Source organism: Canis lupus, chromosome 12 (genome assembly GCF_011100685.1).
Source record: "Canis lupus familiaris isolate Mischka breed German Shepherd chromosome 12, alternate assembly UU_Cfam_GSD_1.0, whole genome shotgun sequence".
NCBI classification, from domain to species: domain Eukaryota; kingdom Metazoa; phylum Chordata; class Mammalia; order Carnivora; family Canidae; genus Canis; species Canis lupus.
Genome location: NC_049233.1, coordinates 7,698,438 through 7,715,098, shown reverse-complemented (window position 1 = coordinate 7,715,098; position 16,661 = coordinate 7,698,438). Strand labels below are relative to the sequence as shown.

Here is a 16,661-nt window from a genome sequence, read left to right as displayed (position 1 = left end):
TTACTTCAATGAACTTTAACATTTTTTTCCAATTTTATTTATCACATTTAAATTGGAAGTTTAAAAAAATTAACTTTGTAGATGTGTGTTTCTAAAATATGCTTCTTAAAATGCAATTAGGTAGACCCAAACTATTAATTACTTCGCGCTTAAGTCAGGGCATTGGGCAAAAATATTTTCAAATGTTTTCTGTTTATAAGATGTAACATTGGTAATTTTGTTGGCACTATGTACATCTTTGCAGTAAGATTCAAAATGGAATCAAATTCTCCGTGGATTTTCTCAGTGGATATTTCGGGTATTTTTGTGCACCCGAGTAAGGTATGTGACCCTACAACAAGAGAGTCTAAACCAGAGGCTCCTTTTCAGCCTGCTGGTTAGAATCACTTCAGGAGAGTGATTACATATTTCAGGCCAACTAAATCATAGTTTCTGATGTGGGGTGGAAGCATCTTTTTTTTCCCCCTTTGTTAAAGCTCCCATACAATTCCAATGTGTGTAAGCTCATTGACAGTCAGTGGTCTAATTAAAATTATTTTATATGCAAATAAAAATTTTATTTAATCCATAGTAAGTGGCTGTTTTCTATACCTGGCAATATTCACTTTATGTCTTCAGTTGGAAAAGCATGATTAAAATGTAAATTCAGCAAAATGAAGTTGTATGTATTAAGAGGTACAGATCTGGAGAACCTATTAAGGTAGATATTTCTAAATGTAGTATTGATGTTTATTATGTATCAGTTGAAGACTTATAAATTTACCTTTGAGCTAGTTATCCAAAAATCAATAATTTCTTATCAAGAATTGTTTCATCTCACCTATGACCTGGATAAAATTTTAAGTGAATAATTATGCCAGAGAATATATTCACTGGGTATATGCATTGCATTTGTTAAGGCAAGGAAAGAGTCTATTTTGTTTAGAGCCATACACCATCAGTGAAATATGGCATAGTGATGTGAGAGTTCAGGTTGAAGAGGAGTGAGGTTTTGAAGTCAGGTACCAGTAGATTTTGGAGTTTCGTGACTGACACAGAAAATGACTGTGTTATTTTGAACATCAAGTGGGTAACACATCCAGAAAACAAAAACCAGAAACAGTCTGATCCTTTATCTAGAGTATAGCCAGTCTTGATCATATGTTAGAGCAGAGTTTGGCAAACTACAGTTAAATCTGCCCCTTTTCAGTAAGTAGTTTTATTGGAACATAGCCATGGGCTCATTCATTTACTTATTGTCTATGGCTGTTTTTGGCTCCAGTGTTTTATACAGAGACCATATTGCCTGTAAAGCCTAAAATATTTACTATCTGACCCTTTGCAGAAAGTTTGCCAACTCCTATATTAGACTGTTGTATCATACATTAAACAATCAAATCATGCATGTTAAGGCTTTCAAATGGAGTTTGTACTTGAAGAAGAGGGATTTGCTTGGCAATTAGGGGGGTATGCTGCATCCTTTTGATGCTCCTACTATAGAGGGCCGGAGCTTGTCCACTTATCTTGCCTGACTCAACCTCCATGTTCCTCTATGTCACAGTCCTTGCTGTTGCTCTCTCTGTTGGGGGTAGAGGAAGTAACTGGAGTAGCAAGTAACTGGAGATCCTGGACCGTGAGGATTTTTCACTGCAGTTTCTGGGTATAAAGACCACTTTTTGTATACCTTGCTAATAATAATGGATCTAGATATGGAAGTTTAAAAATGAAGAGTAGTTTAACCTTTACTCCTGGTCCAAGTGGAGAGTTGAGGAAGGTGTGAAGATCTAGTGAAGAAGTACATCTGTCTCAATTGCCCCTAGTCTCTGGTGCAGTAGAGGGGTAGCTGTCAGCTACATCTTCACCTGGGGCACCTGAATGCCAGTGAAGGCTCTTATTTATTTACCCTTGGAAAACCGGTACCTGCAAATATTAGAGAGATTGAAGAATATAAGCACATTTAGCTTTCAAAGGACATAACTCCCCTTTCTAACATATGACTATTAATCAAGTTTTAGCCTTTTGGCTCCTAGTTACATCTGTAGAAAAGCACTGCCTACAAAAGTAAGGAAGTGCCTGTAAATGAGATTAAATGTAACAATGTTCTGGTAAGCACAGGCAACCTCCTATCAGAGCTGCAAGTTTGTACTAGAAGTTACAGTCTTGAGAAAAATATTGGTTTTTTTTTTTTTTTTTTTTTGAAGGAGGTTAAGATTTCATTAATAAATGTCAGGCTATTTCAATGATTCTAGAAGATTATTAATTTTTTTAATAAAATATTTAAGATATTTTCAGACCAAAACCTCTGAAGGTATTTGGAATCTGATGATTTAGTTTATTCTGCTTATGATTTAGGTCTGGATCTATGTCCAAATGACTCTCCTTCTGGGTACAGTTAGTTGTACCCAACTTCATTAAATAGATATGTGCTACAAAAGGAGTTCTGGTTGTTGATTTTTTTTTTTCACAGTTCTAGAATATGATGGCTCCAAGTGCTGTTTCTTGGCATTTTTGTTTTTCTAGTGGGATAAAACACTGAAGGTAGCACTGTAGTTCATGGAGTCAGGCTGAATTGCTTCCCAGAATAAATTGGTTGATAGAAATACCAGTAATGATGAAATCTCTCTCATGTGATTTGTTTGAAAGTACTTTAAATTCTTAGCTATGTTTATGGTATGTGATTTTCTCAGTGTACTGCCCTCCCCTCACTAATTCTTATCCCTTCTTTACATAACAGATCAACGACTATCACCTATTCTACAAGATGAGCAACAGCCACCCTCTTCGCCCCTTTACTGCAGTGGGGGAAATTGACCATGTGCACATTTTGTCTGAACATATTGGTGCCTTGCTGATTGGGGAGGAGTATGGTGATGTCACATTTGTTGTGGAAAAGAAACGTTTTCCTGCCCACAGGGTAATTTTAGCAGCGAGGTGCCAGTATTTTCGGTAAGTGTATACTTTTGAAGATTCAAGTAACTTGTGGAAAACACTGGTATTTTCTCCTCTATGAAGAATATGTAACAAAGCATAATGAAACTTGCAAACTTTGAATTCAACTTCTATAAGAATTCCATCTTTGTGGACTTTTTGTTAGTTTAAAAAACAACAACAAACAACAACACCTTTTCCTTCAGGAGCCATCTGAGAACCAGAGGATAAGAAGGCTTCCCATACTCCACTGTCCCTCATCAACCCTTTTTCAGAGTCTCAAGCATATCTCTCAGGCTGAGTCTTTGTGGACCTCATCTGCTTCTCACAGCTGATGACTGATGGAATTTAAGCTGATTTACTGGCTGTTAGGCTTCCTGTCGCTAATGAACATGTATACCTGTTAGTTTCAGACCACTGAGGCCCAGGACCTGTAGGTAACCCAATGGATCTCTCTTCTGAGATGGCAGTTTGGCAACCCCAAATTAAAGGAAATTTAAGTATTTACTGAAACTTCATTTTAGTTACATAGAAGAAACTTCATTTTAGTTACATAGAAGTAAAACTAAGTAAACTAAGTCAAACTATGTACTAATGTAAAAAAGAAAAATCCCACTTATATGCAGCTATTGTTTGTCATTCAAATCTTTAACTTCCAGGGTTATGAAACCCTGGTTATTAAACTAATCTCTAATTACTCTACATTTTACCCAATATTTGTAAAAAGGGAATGATCACTGAATTATTGACTGAATGATAACTTATCCTTGATAAATCCATAGAGTCTCTATCCACAAAATCATGGATTGACCTGGGAAACTCATATCTAAAAACTGAGGTGCCAGTGGCTTAGAGAAAATTTCACTTACCTTCTAGTGAAAACTACAGTATGATTTTCACAACCAGAATTAAGCAAGTCAATAAAACAATATCTGGAGTCACATACATTGTCTAGTGGGTTTAATTCTCTCGGAAATATTTACTATTCAGCTAGAATTCTTTTAGTACATTTTAAACATTTTTAGGACATCTCATCTTGTACATATAAAATGCCACTGTAGATGAAGCCAGGAGCTTTGGAAAGAGAGGAGTCTTTTAAGAGTGCTCAGTGATACTTTCCTATGCCCCTTGATAGTGACCAGCTTGACTCACGCAGCTGGCCTTGATCTGGTCGTTATTAGTTACCTGCCTTTGTCCTCTGCACACTTTTCTTTTTGTGTTTTCCTTTTCTTACTTTTGCTTCACTCATTATTGTTAAAGTGTTTTAGAGACCATTCCTTATCAAGTCAGAACTTTTCAACCTTATGTTTAATATTTGTTAATATTATATATCTTTGCTCCTCCAAAAATAATTCAATACAACTGTGTGTGGATATCTTTTAGATGATCAGTGTATTCTTAAAAGAAACTCACCTGCTTTTAGAAATTGGAAGATCATATTGAGTGAATGGACTATACTCCCTTCACTTACTGAATTTGTTCTTGGTGTCTCTGTAGATATCGAGCATTTATAATATATGATGGCTCACAAGGCTCATGTCGGAGTCATTGGTAATACTGTCTTAGATTCTCATTGCTGGCACTGTCCATATTGCAAAGGAAAATTAGGAGAAGCTTCACTCATTGTTGTCTTAGAGCCTGTCAGTTAAGATAAGGACAACTAACTGTATAGAGGGAATTTTTCACAATTTGGGGGTTCATATTTAGTGTTCCAAGGGAGCCTCATCAAAACTACTTTTAAAGCATTGAGAATTTACATGAGTACCAAGGACCACACTGCAGGAGTAGTAAATCTTGGCGAGATCTTTCTAGAAAAGTATTTTTTAATCTATTAATTTTAGAGCCATGTTCTCTGGATTAATGAAAACCTTCAAGAGTGTTTTGGGGCACAGTATAACCCAGTGAAGAAATATGCTCAGAATATCCATGGATCTCTTCTTAGATGGTTTCTACTATTTCCCTGAGGCAAGCAGAAATGCTAAGGCCTGGAGGAGAGTGGGGAGGAATTCCAATAGGTATGGAGGGAATCCTTGAAATGCTAGTCCTACTATGACAATCTTAGAAGCAGGGGGAATCTCTTTTTTCCCCCCTTATTCTCTTATTTTCACTTTTACACATTTTCTTTCTGCCTTTTATGCTTCCTTTTCTGTATTCCTCCCTTGTCCTCTTTTCTTTCCTGATGGAATAGAGGCTTATTAATTGGTTCATATTATTCCTTTGACAGTAATAAAGGTAGAAATTCAAATTCATTACCTGGCTGGATTGTCTAGTTTTCATTTTTTAGATGATCAGTTAAGCAATAATAGGATTCTTTTTTAATCTGAGAAATTACTGAAAAGACAGGAAAAAAAAAACAAGCCAAATCACCCATGATCCCATCCCCAATTTTATATTTAATTTATAAAGTAACAAATGGCAGTCCTTCCCTCCCAGCCCTCTAATCACACTTCCCAAAGACAACCTCTGTTAACAGTATAAGATGAATTTCCCCCAATTTTTCTCAATGTAAATAGATATATCTCTATACACCTATGTAGGTACATGTATAAGTACATGGTATATACTTTTTCCCATGCAACACATACAGGTCTGCAACTTGACTATATACTATATCCTGGTTATCTTTCTAAGACTGTATATTTTGAGCTACTTAATCTCTGTAATGGCTGCACAGAAGTGTATCTCACAGTTTCTTAACTATGTTTCTGTTGTTGATGGACATTTAAGATTTTCGTTCAGTGTTTCCATTGTTTCACTCTATATTCTTATACATGTATCTTTACTTTGCTGTGTATCTTTACTTTGCTGTATTTTTTCTCTAGAATTGAGTCCTAACAGTGAGATTACTGAGTTGAAGGACATGCCCGTTTTAGATTTGAATAGAAATTACTTAAATTACTTTGCCTAAAGGGGTGCCTATTTATAGACTCAAAGCAGTGCATGGGAGAACCTGTTATTTCATTGCTTTTGCAGCACTGAATAGTTAACAGGGTTTTTAATTTCTGTCAGTCTGACAGGGGAGAATGGCACCTGATTGTGTGTAATTGTTTTTATCTGATTATGTTTTTTCCTACAGAGTTTTACTTTTTAAACCTTATTGACCTTTAATATGTTTATATGGATTTTGCAAGAGCTCTTTCATCTTTCTATTTAATGAATGTCTATTACCTATTTGAATTCTCAGTATATTTCATCAGCCCAATTGTTGATAGAATTAATCCAAAATAGTTTATAAACCATTTCTTTTTCTTTAGAGAATTATTTAAATGATTACTGTGCATTTCTTCACCTGAATCTTTGTGTCATTAAACAAATTTATGTTTGCATAATGCTGATAACCATGATTTCATAATATTGTAGCAACTCTTATTTGAGGTTTTCCTCATGCATTTCTTCTCTGATGTGTAGAGCATTACTGTATGGTGGAATGAGAGAATCACAACCTGAAGCAGAAATCCCTCTCCAAGATACCACTGCAGAAGCATTCACAATGCTGCTTAAATACATCTACACTGGGCGGGCAACGCTGACAGATGAGAAGGAGGAGGTGTTGCTGGACTTTTTGAGCCTGGCTCATAAATATGGATTTCCAGAGCTGGAGGATTCTACCTCTGAGTATCTCTGCACCATACTTAACATTCAGAATGTCTGCATGACTTTTGATGTTGCCAGCCTCTACTCACTTCCCAAGTTAACTTGCATGTGCTGCATGTTTATGGACAGAAATGCTCAGGAGGTGCTCTCAAGTGAAGGCTTCCTTTCCCTTTCTAAGGTGTGTCATCATCTGCAAGTACAGGCATGCATCGTGTTATTTAGATCTGTGCAGTAGGAGAAGAGCCATAGACTAAAAATTAAAAAATAAAAATCCTTGATCTGGAAGGGGTCATCTGTCTAGCTATCTGCCTCCAGCTACTAAGACTATGTAGATCATATAACAGAGAGGTAAATTGGTTCTATGTCTAAAAGAGGCTGTGCTGCAGAGTGGGTGTTTTCAAAGTGATGACTGTCAGGTTTTTTGTGGTGTTGCATACTATTTTTTCATTTTGTATTTCTCCCACAGAGAGATGCAACTAATAATTTGTTATTATGAGAGAGAAAATTCATACAGGATATTTCCTGTGTCATTGGCCCTACCAATACCTCAAATCAGAGCTAGGGCAACAAGGGAGAAAAAGGAACTTATACGAGAGGCTGTCATTTTAAGTCATCCTCTCCCACCCACCCCCACCACTCCCACTGCTGCCAGCTGGCTCAAAAATAAACTCTTTTCCTTAGATCTCTCTCTGAACTCTGGTCTCTTCTTTCCCTTTTTGTGTTCCTCCTAGGACCTGAATATTTCAAATGAAAAAAACCTATTTGAAAAGCTACATATTTTGGCTTGAGTGTAAACCATGATTTTTACTATCCTACTTAATTTTTTGGAAGCAAGGGTCTTTGAGGTTTGCACCAGTGTTACTGGAGATGAGTCTAGAAATCTGAGATCAAAAATATGGGAGTGCAATAATATTGTGAAACAAAAGATTTCGAACTTTAAATACTGAATGTATCCTACTGACTTATAAATTTAAACTCTCCTGAAGAACCTGCATGGAATGACAGCTCCTCATGTTGCCATTTTTCTTCTTGTTTTATTGAAGATAGGTGCAGATATGTTAGAAAGACTAGACATTTGATGTAGTGGTACAAGATGCCCATGGCTATTCATGGAGCCCTGGTGGGCAAGAGAGTATATGGCACAAAGATTAAAGAAAGAAGATGGTCAAAGAGTTGTTGAGATATAAGTGATACTTGTAGTTCTGTGAGGTTTTGCTGATTGATTGGATATATGGCTGAGCTCCATAATAAATGGATTTTTTTTATCCTTTTCAGACAGCACTTTTAAACATCGTATTAAGAGATTCATTTGCAGCTCCTGAGAAAGATATTTTTCTAGCCTTGTTAAATTGGTGTAAGCACAATTCAAAGGAGAATCATGCTGAAATCATGCAGGCTGTGCGTTTGCCTCTGATGAGCCTCACTGAACTGCTGAACGTTGTGAGGCCTTCAGGACTGTTGTCTCCTGATGCTATTCTGGATGCTATTAAAGTTCGATCAGAGAGCCGGGATATGGACCTCAATTACAGAGGCATGCTCAGTAAGTACCTGTTTACCCTAATCTCAGGAAAAGTTTTCTCCCTCGCCTGACAGTCTCAGCTACAAAATGAGCTACAAAACTCTAGTTGCAGGTGTATGTGATATGTGTGGGTCTAAGAACATAGAGCTCTGCTTCCTCTTGTTTTCCTCTTAATTCCCTCAGAGACCGTTGAGTCTTCATAGACCCCAGCATCGGTATTTCTTGCCAGGCCTAGACAGATTTATTCAGCTGTGTCCTAGAATATCAGAAATAGACACTCTGCTGAAAAGCTTCTTCTCATGCTAAGACCTTTCCTGCCTTCCTCCATCCAATTAGCCTTGAGTCCATGCTCTGTTCCCATTCCGTACTGTGACGTGGAGATTCTAAATGATAGTAATAGTTACCACTTGTGTTACATATCCAACACTTACGTGATTGTTCTTATTGATAAAAACAATGGCAGTTAGGAAGTATTTATAAAGTGTTTATATTATCAGTAACAGTTCTACATGATCACTTAATTCTCACAACAACTTATTTTTACAATGAGGAAACTGAATCACAGAGAGATTACACAGAAAGATTCTGAGCAGAGAAGCAGACCTGTGTAGCTAGGCTGTGTAATGAACCACCACACTACACTGCATAAATACAAAATACAGTCTCCTCTGATCCTTTTAATATACTTGTGAAAATAAGACCTACTCCCGTGAAAAGTTAAGTAGGACCATGTTTAAGGTGAACGCATGCTATGAATTTCGAAGGAGGATACAGCTTGGAAGAACTGAGGGAGATTTCATGGAGATCAGGAAGCCTGAGGTGAATCCTGGCCTTAGATATGAGGGTCTTCAGGGTGGAGTGTGTTTCAAGGGGAGGACTGGTTGCGTTTGACAGACAAGGTAGTGCGTTCAAAGGCCTGGGAACAGAAGAAGTGGATGAGAGCAGAGGGGCTCACCTTGATAAACAATGTATATAAAGGTCAGCTCAGGCAAAATCGTGGAAGTCTTCTAACCAGCTTGGGATTTTGCTGATGCACAATGAGAAGCTGATTTTCAAAAGTGAGAGATGTGTGAGTCTGATGATGGTCTTGAAAGTTTGATCTATGGTGCTACGCTTGATGATTTGGAATAAGGAAAACTGGTTTGGGGAGACCAGTGAGGAGGGTGTTTGATCTGTACAAAGTTGATATAACCGTAAACTAGATTGGCAGTAGGGAAAAGGGAAAGTACATATGTATAAGGGAGATATTATTCTGAAAATTAGATCTTGATGATTTATGGGATTTAAATTTAAGAATTAAGTTTAGGAGGAAGTTACCTTATTTTTTCAAATCCAAGAAACCGGAAGTTCTCAAGTGCCATTGTTTTATTTGCCACTAAGAAAGGAAACAGTATTGCCAGTTAAATCATAACACACCATCATGTCTGTATCCCAGTTTCAGAAATGTTAAAATTTGAAAAAAAATATGTATCTTAGAATTAATGAAATGTAGTAGTTCTGAAGATGCTGAGCTTAATTTAAGACTGAGTTTGAGGGTTTCTGGAACATCTAAGTACTAAGTCCTGTCTCATGTTAGTCATTTCCCTGAGTCATCTTTTCCTTGACCATGCTCAGACATTCTCTTAAATACTGATTGATCTTAAGTAGGTGTCCTTAGTCTGGATTTCTCTTCTGACTCATCAGATTTAGATTTCTTTTCTTTCTTTTTTTTTTAAAAGATTTTATTTATTCTCAAGAGACACAGAGAGAGAGAGGCAGAGACACAGGCAGAGAGAGAAAGCAGGCTTCATGCAGGGAGTCCAATGTGGGACTCGATCCCAGGTGTCCAGGATCATGCCCTGGGCTAAAGGCAGGTGCCAAACCGCTGAGCTACCCAGGCATCCCTAGATTTCTTTTCTTTTCTTTTCTTTTCTTTTCTTTTCTTTTCTTTTCTTTTCTTTTCTTTTCTTTTCTTTTCTTTTCTTTTCTTTTCTTTTCTTTTCTTTTCTTTCTTTTTTTTCCCCCTAGATTTCTTTTCAAAGCATTTCCTCACTCCTGCAAAAATATCCCAAGCCTATCCCTGTAATGAATTTAGTTATAGGGCCCTGCCAACACCTCAAATCAAAGCTAGGGCAACAAGGGAGAAAAAGGAACTTATATGAGAGGATCAGACAATGATGACTTAGAAATTCTAAAATACAAGTTTACTCATCTTGTTACTTCTCCCCCCTCCACTGTCCCACTCTTTATCCAAGACTACCCTCAACTAGGACCCCTCTCTAGCACCTCTGGTCTCCTCCCAGACCTCTCTCGAGCTGTTCCCTCTAGCTGCCATATTATTTCTCTACTGCTTTTCATTCTAATTCACACACTGGATGGTCAATGCATTGTATTTACTATCTTTTCAAACCGATGCCTAACTCCCTGTTTACCCAAGCTTCTGCTCAGACAACTCACCAACCGACCATAATTTATATGCCAAAGTTTTCTCTCAGTCCTCATTTTCTGATCTTTCAGCATCCTTAGATACCAGTGACCACCTTCTCTGTATAGAAGTTCTCTCCTCAGTTGGCTTCTATAACCCTTCTTTTCACTGGATATAGAAGAAAAAGTATTGGTTTTGGAACTAAAGAAGTTTGACCTCAAATCCTGAATGAGTCACTTGCTAGTTGTGTGACTTGATATTAAGTTCCATAAGGAATTATACTTTTAGTCCTACTAAAAAGTCCCCATCAAGTTTCCTAATATTTTATGAGAATTTAAATAATGTATGCAAATAATGTCTGTAAACTCAATCTAGGAAACCATTGTTATCATTATTTGTGTTCTTCCTCACCTCTGTCAGTCTGTAGGAATTACTGCATTGGTCATAGAAGCATGTGTGTGAATTAGAATGAAAGGCAGTAGAGAAATACTATGACAGCTAGAGGAACAGCTCGAGAGAGGTCTGGGAGGAGACCAGAGGTGCTAGAGAGGGGTCCTAGTTGAGGGTAGTCTTGGATAAAGAGTGGGACAGTGGAGGGGGGAGAAGTAACAAGATGAGTAAAATTGTATTTTAGAATTTCTAAGTCATCATTGTCTGATCCTCTCATATAAGTTCCTTTTTCTCCCTTGTTGCCCTAGCTTTGATTTGAGGTGTTGGTAGGGCCCTATAACTAAATTCATTACAGGGATAGGCTTGGGACACTTTTGCAGGACTGAGGAGATGCTTTGGACACTTTACATAGTTGGTGGTAGCTTAGAATTGACCAGCTGGTCAATGTAGGTGTCAGACTTGGGTTATAATGAAGCCATGAGACTACTGTGAAAGGGAGTACTCAATAAGCTGAGGCACACTCAGTTCTGGATGATATATTTACATAATTATTACTTATAAATGTTAAATTTTTCTTTTTTTTTTTTTTTTTTTTTTTTTTTATGATAGTCACAGAGAGAAAGAGAGGCAGAGACACAGGCAGAGGGAGAAGCAGGCTCCATGCACCGGGAGCCCGACGTGGGACCCGATCCCGGGTCTCCAGGATCGCGCCCTGGGGCAAAGGCAGGCGCTAAACCGCTGCGCCACCCAGGGATCCCTGTTAAATTTTTCATTTGGGATAAATCAGTGGGATCTTGAGGAAGAAATTATACAGATATTTGGGAATCTTTATCTAACTTCTAAACTTGAGAAATGATTAAACAACAGGCTGGTTTTCTGACTTTTTACCTATATGGACAGCAAAATCAGCAATATTAACACCAAGGATGCATATCACTTTCCTATAAGCTCCTTAAAAAATAGGTTATTCTCTAAGTAAATGTTATCCAAATATACCATTATTTTCTTTTATTACATTTCTTCACTGTTAAGAAAACATAGTCTAAAACTTTAGAAGTTGAGGCGCCTGGGTGGCTTAGTCCATGAAGTGTCTGCCTTCCCCTCAGGTCATGATCTCAGGGTCCTGGGATTGAGCCCTGCATTCAGCTCTAGCTCCCTGCTCAGCCGGGTCTACTTTACCCTCTCCCTCTGGCCCTTCCTCTCCCCCTGTTCATGCTTGCTTGCTCGATCCCCCCCCTCCTTCCCTCCCTCCCTCCCTCTCTCCCTGTCTCACAAATAAATAAATAAAATCTTAAAAAAATAAAATTTCAGAAGTCTTCCTAGAGTGTTCTGGAAGGATAGTTATGCTTATTTTGAAACTGTTGACCAAATTTGTTTGTTCTCCCCTGGGTATAGCTTTATAGCTATATATAGCTTTATATATATATAGCTTTATAGCTATAGTCTTTGGGACTTTTCATGAATTGTGGAGAGGTTCTCTCCTGGACTGGGGACTGCACAGATACTAATGCTTTTTCTTTTGAGTTGATTAGTATTGGTAGTTGGGGGTTCAATTCTCAGAGCTGCATATCCTGAGGATTTTAACCAAATTACAGCAATGTTTCTCCTCCTTAAAAAAAAAGGGGGGGATCCAAAGGATATATTTTTTAAAGATTTTATTTATTTATTTATTCATGAGAGACACCAAGAAAGAGGCAGAGACACAGAGGCAGAGGGAGAAGCAGGCTCCCTGTGGGGAGCCTAATGCATAACTCAGTCCCAGGATCCCAGGATCAAGCCCTGAGCAGAAAAAAAGGGGGATCCGAAGGATATATTTTTTAAAGATTTTATTTATTTATTCATGAGAGACACCAAGAGGCAGAGAGACACAGAGGCAGAGGGAGAAGCAGGCTCCCTGTGGGGAGCCTAATGCATAACTCAGTCCCAGGATCCCAGGATCAAGCCCTGAGCAGAAGGCAGCTGAACTGCAGAGCCACCCAGGCACCACCACCCACAAAGGTTATTTTTTAACTTAACAGTTATGATTAGTCTTTCTGGGGAGATGGTTTTGGCTAGTTTTGTACACACACCTGGGGAAAGGAATTATCTCTTAATGAAATTATTTTTTTTCCTTAGAATATTTTAACTACCTGCACTCAAACCATTCCCTTAATGCTTAGTTTGTCATAACTATTGAGGTATTATTTCTGCCTTGAAAGTGGTTTTTCTGATCAGACTGGATTATACTACTTTTGTGTGTCTCAGATTTTATTTTACTTTATATTTTTAAAAGATTTTATTTATTTATTCATGAGAGACACAGAGAGAGAGGCAGAGAAATAGGCAGAGGTAGAATCAGGCTCCCTGTGGGAAGCCTGATGTCGAACTTGATCCCGTACCCCAGGATCACGCCCTGAGCCAAAGACAGATGCTCAACCCCTGAGCCACCCAGATGACTTGTGCGTGTCTAAGATTCTAGACTTTAGGAAAGAGGACCATAATTATTATTGAGGAAATAATAATAAGAGGAAATAACAATTTATTATTTCTTCACATGTTTATAGCAGGGAGCATATCACAACTTCCATTCTCAAGATTTCACTTTTTAAAACATTTTATTTATTTATTTGAGAGAGAGAGAAGAAGCACAAGCCAATGGAAGGGCAGAGGGAGAGAGAGTCTCAAGCAGACTTACTGCTGAGCATGGAGCCCAGTGCAGGGCTTGAGCTCGGGACCTGAGTCAAAGCCAAGAGTCAGCTACTCAACCGACTGAGCCACCCAGCTACCCCTGAAACTTTTAATACTTTAAAACTTTTTGACTTATATTTTATTTATCTCTCCAACTACAGTTTATAGTATCTTCATTGGTAAACTAGGGGCTTCACAAGGAATCCCTCCTGAGTATTCCTCAGTGGAGGCATTTTATGTCCGATATGTACTTGTCTGTATGAGATGATGAGCTGCTGGAGGCTGAGTCCACTGCAGTCCAGCACACAGAAGACAGCTTAGGAGTTTTCTGTTCTTTAAATAATAAATAGGATGAAGGTTCCATTCAGCTCTTAGAAGTTTTCATTCTGTGATCTTTATAAGTAACTTGCCTAAAGTTACTGAGTGAAATCAATGCCTGAGCTGGAACCAAAGTGCTGATCTGACTCATGAGGCCAGTGCTCTTCAATAGAGTCTCCTGCCTGGAATATTGTCTGTTTCTGTTTTGTGTTTGGTGTGTTTGAGCACCAGTACTGTTAAGTGTGGAGAGGAAGCTTGTGGAGAGTGGAGATAATGGGGAGAGTTGGAAGACAGGAGTGTCAAGGAAGCCATTTGTAATGCTGTGTTTGTTACAAGGGAGCAGCCACACGTTTTTCAGGGAAGTCAGGTTGGGGAGTACAAAATGATTTGGGGTACAGAATTAGGTAAAGAGATTGCAGTGGGCAGAGAACTGAGTGTGGCTCCAAATGTTACCCATCATGAGTGGACAACTATCTCAGCCTAGATGGTAATCTTAGGCTGAGATAGTTCAGTAAAGATAGTTCAGTAAAGAACTACTAGAAAGTTCAGTAAAGGATAATTAAGAACATAACACAATTAAAGAAAAACTCAAGATAATTAGCCTAGCAGCACTCAGATTTTGGCACTGTTTCACTAGCGGCAGGTCTTATTCATTTTCTTTGTTTTTCTAATAATTGGCTTGTTTCTGCCTAGCTGTGGAACTTCAAAGCTTAATTTTTTTCATGTTTGTAAAATGCATCCAAAATTACAAACATAAGGAAAACTTTTGTTATCTGCTATGTTGTTTAATCCCTAACACCCTATATTCTTTGAGAGCTCAGAGCTCTTTTTCTCTACTGATAAAATTATAGATGGTAAGAATATTTGTGGTTTGAGGTATTTTACTATGACTTGAATTTTCTCATGATCACTTTTCTTCTTAAATTATTCTTAAATGTAACTATAGGTTTTTCATATGCATGCAGACATACACACATGCACAAATACTTGGGAGTTGGATTTTTATCCCATGAGACATTCAGATTATGGTCACCATGAGAGAATTTCCACTTGTGTAAATGTTTCCCGTTTTAAAGTAAAAGATACTTTCAGGGGATCTGTATCAAGAATAGTTAGAAAAGTTCTCAAGCACTCTTGAAATAAACTTCAAAAGAAGACTTTAGACTTGTAGCAATTTCATTTCTATTTTAGACTTTTAGTTATAGTCACTTGAAACCTTTGTGCCTAGTGTTTTATTCTGAGCTTGATAAATTTTAGAGATGAAGGAGCTTATATTTAGAGAAAATCAAAGAGTAGCAACACTTTCTAAATTCTGAAAGCTTGAGTTCCTCCCTTTTTGGCGTGGTCTTGACTAATGGTGTCAGAACTGTTGGAGGTGGTTCCAGTGGTCTTCAACAACAGGCTTCAGACCCCCACATTTTACACCCAGCAATAAAGGAACAGATCTCTTTTTACCAAGGGGTACACATTGTTGACACTGAAAAGTGCAAATTGGAAGTTTTTGTTTGCTTTATAAACTGCTTCATCTCTAGATTGGAGGCTGCAGGAGGGCAGGACCCATTTCTGTTTCATTCTCTCATAGATTCCTATGGTATCTGGTACAGATTGAATCCTCTGTAAATGGTTTTTGGCTGAATGCTTTATACTTACAGGGTACTGTAGCATGTATTATTTGTGGTACGATATTTACAGTAATGCAGTGGGTGGGTTGGACATAGCATTATTTGTAGATGAGAAAACAGATTCTGATTCAAAGGCACTGAGGGGTCTCACTCAGGGCCAGTGGGTGGTGGAGCCCAAGTCTTCTCACTTTAAATACAACTTTGTTTGTTTTTATCCTATATCAGACTCTGTTTTTTTTTTTAATTTTTATTTATTTTATTATTTATGATAGTCACAGAGAGAGAGAGAGAGAGGCAGAGACACAGGCAGAGGGAGAAGCAGGCTCCATGCACCGGGAGCCCGACGTGGGATTTGATCCCGGGTCTCCAGGATTGCGCCCTGGGCCAAAGGCAGGCGCCAAACTGCTGCGCCACCCAGGGATCCCAATATATCAGACTCTGTTTTTTCCCTCTGAGTCTTAGGCCACCTTACAGGGAAGGGATTAGAGAGAGGGATAAATATGGTCTTCCCGTCAAAAATCCTTATGAGAGAGGTGGCAGGCAGGGCTCCTGGAGGCAGACTGCCAAGTTCTAATCATAGCTCTGTCACTGGCGGGCTCTGTGACCTTAGGAACCAAAGTCTGTCTGGCTTTTCTCTGCCCTTACTTCCCCATCTGTGAAATGGACACATAATGGTATTTCATGCAAAGAGTTATAAGGAGTAAATCAAAGGAATTAATAAGGTTTGTTAAATAAGTGAGAAATAAATATGAAGAATATGTACGATTACCATGAACTAATAGAACTCAGGAAGTTATAAACCTGTATGAAAAACGCAGAAGAGGTTGAGCATGACTAGGTTTCATTTGCTTTTTTCTTTTCTGAGTTGCCTTAGCCTTTTGCAAGTTAAATAGTCCCATGCACCCCCCATTTGTCACCTGCATTATTGTCATCTTTGTTATCACTCTCTTTACCTGGCTTCATCTGAAAATTATATAAATATATATATATATATATATATAAAATTTTCAATGTAATGAAAATCATATATATATAATTTTCAATGTAATATATAATTTTATTATTTTAATATAAATAATATAAAATATAAAATAATATTAAAATAATTATTTTAATATAATTTATATTATATATAATTATATATATAGAGAGAGAGAGCGCGAGCATGTGTGTGTGCGACCAGGGGTTCAGGAAAGAGAGAAAATCATAAGCAGGCTCTGTGGCCAGCACAGAGCCTGAT

General features: G+C 37.9%; 1 protein-coding gene across 7 annotated transcripts in view; it reads left to right on the top strand.

Annotated features, from left to right (window-relative positions):
• BTBD9 (BTB domain containing 9) overlaps nt 1–16,661 on the top strand; it is a 410,049-nt gene that overhangs the window by 35,264 nt on the left and 358,124 nt on the right. For 6 of the 7 annotated variants that reach the window (XM_038553945.1, XM_038553942.1, XM_038553944.1 and 3 more), the window contains exons 2-4: nt 2,714–2,925; nt 6,316–6,679; nt 7,777–8,041. In XM_038553945.1, the coding sequence (XP_038409873.1) occupies nt 2,741–2,925; nt 6,316–6,679; nt 7,777–8,041 (814 nt within the window). In that variant the 5' untranslated portion in view covers nt 2,714–2,740. Of the gene's footprint in view, nt 1–1,540; nt 1,640–2,713; nt 2,926–6,315; nt 6,680–7,776; nt 8,042–16,661 lie in introns of all 7 variants that reach the window. The other variant, XM_038553943.1, reaches the window with a different exon arrangement.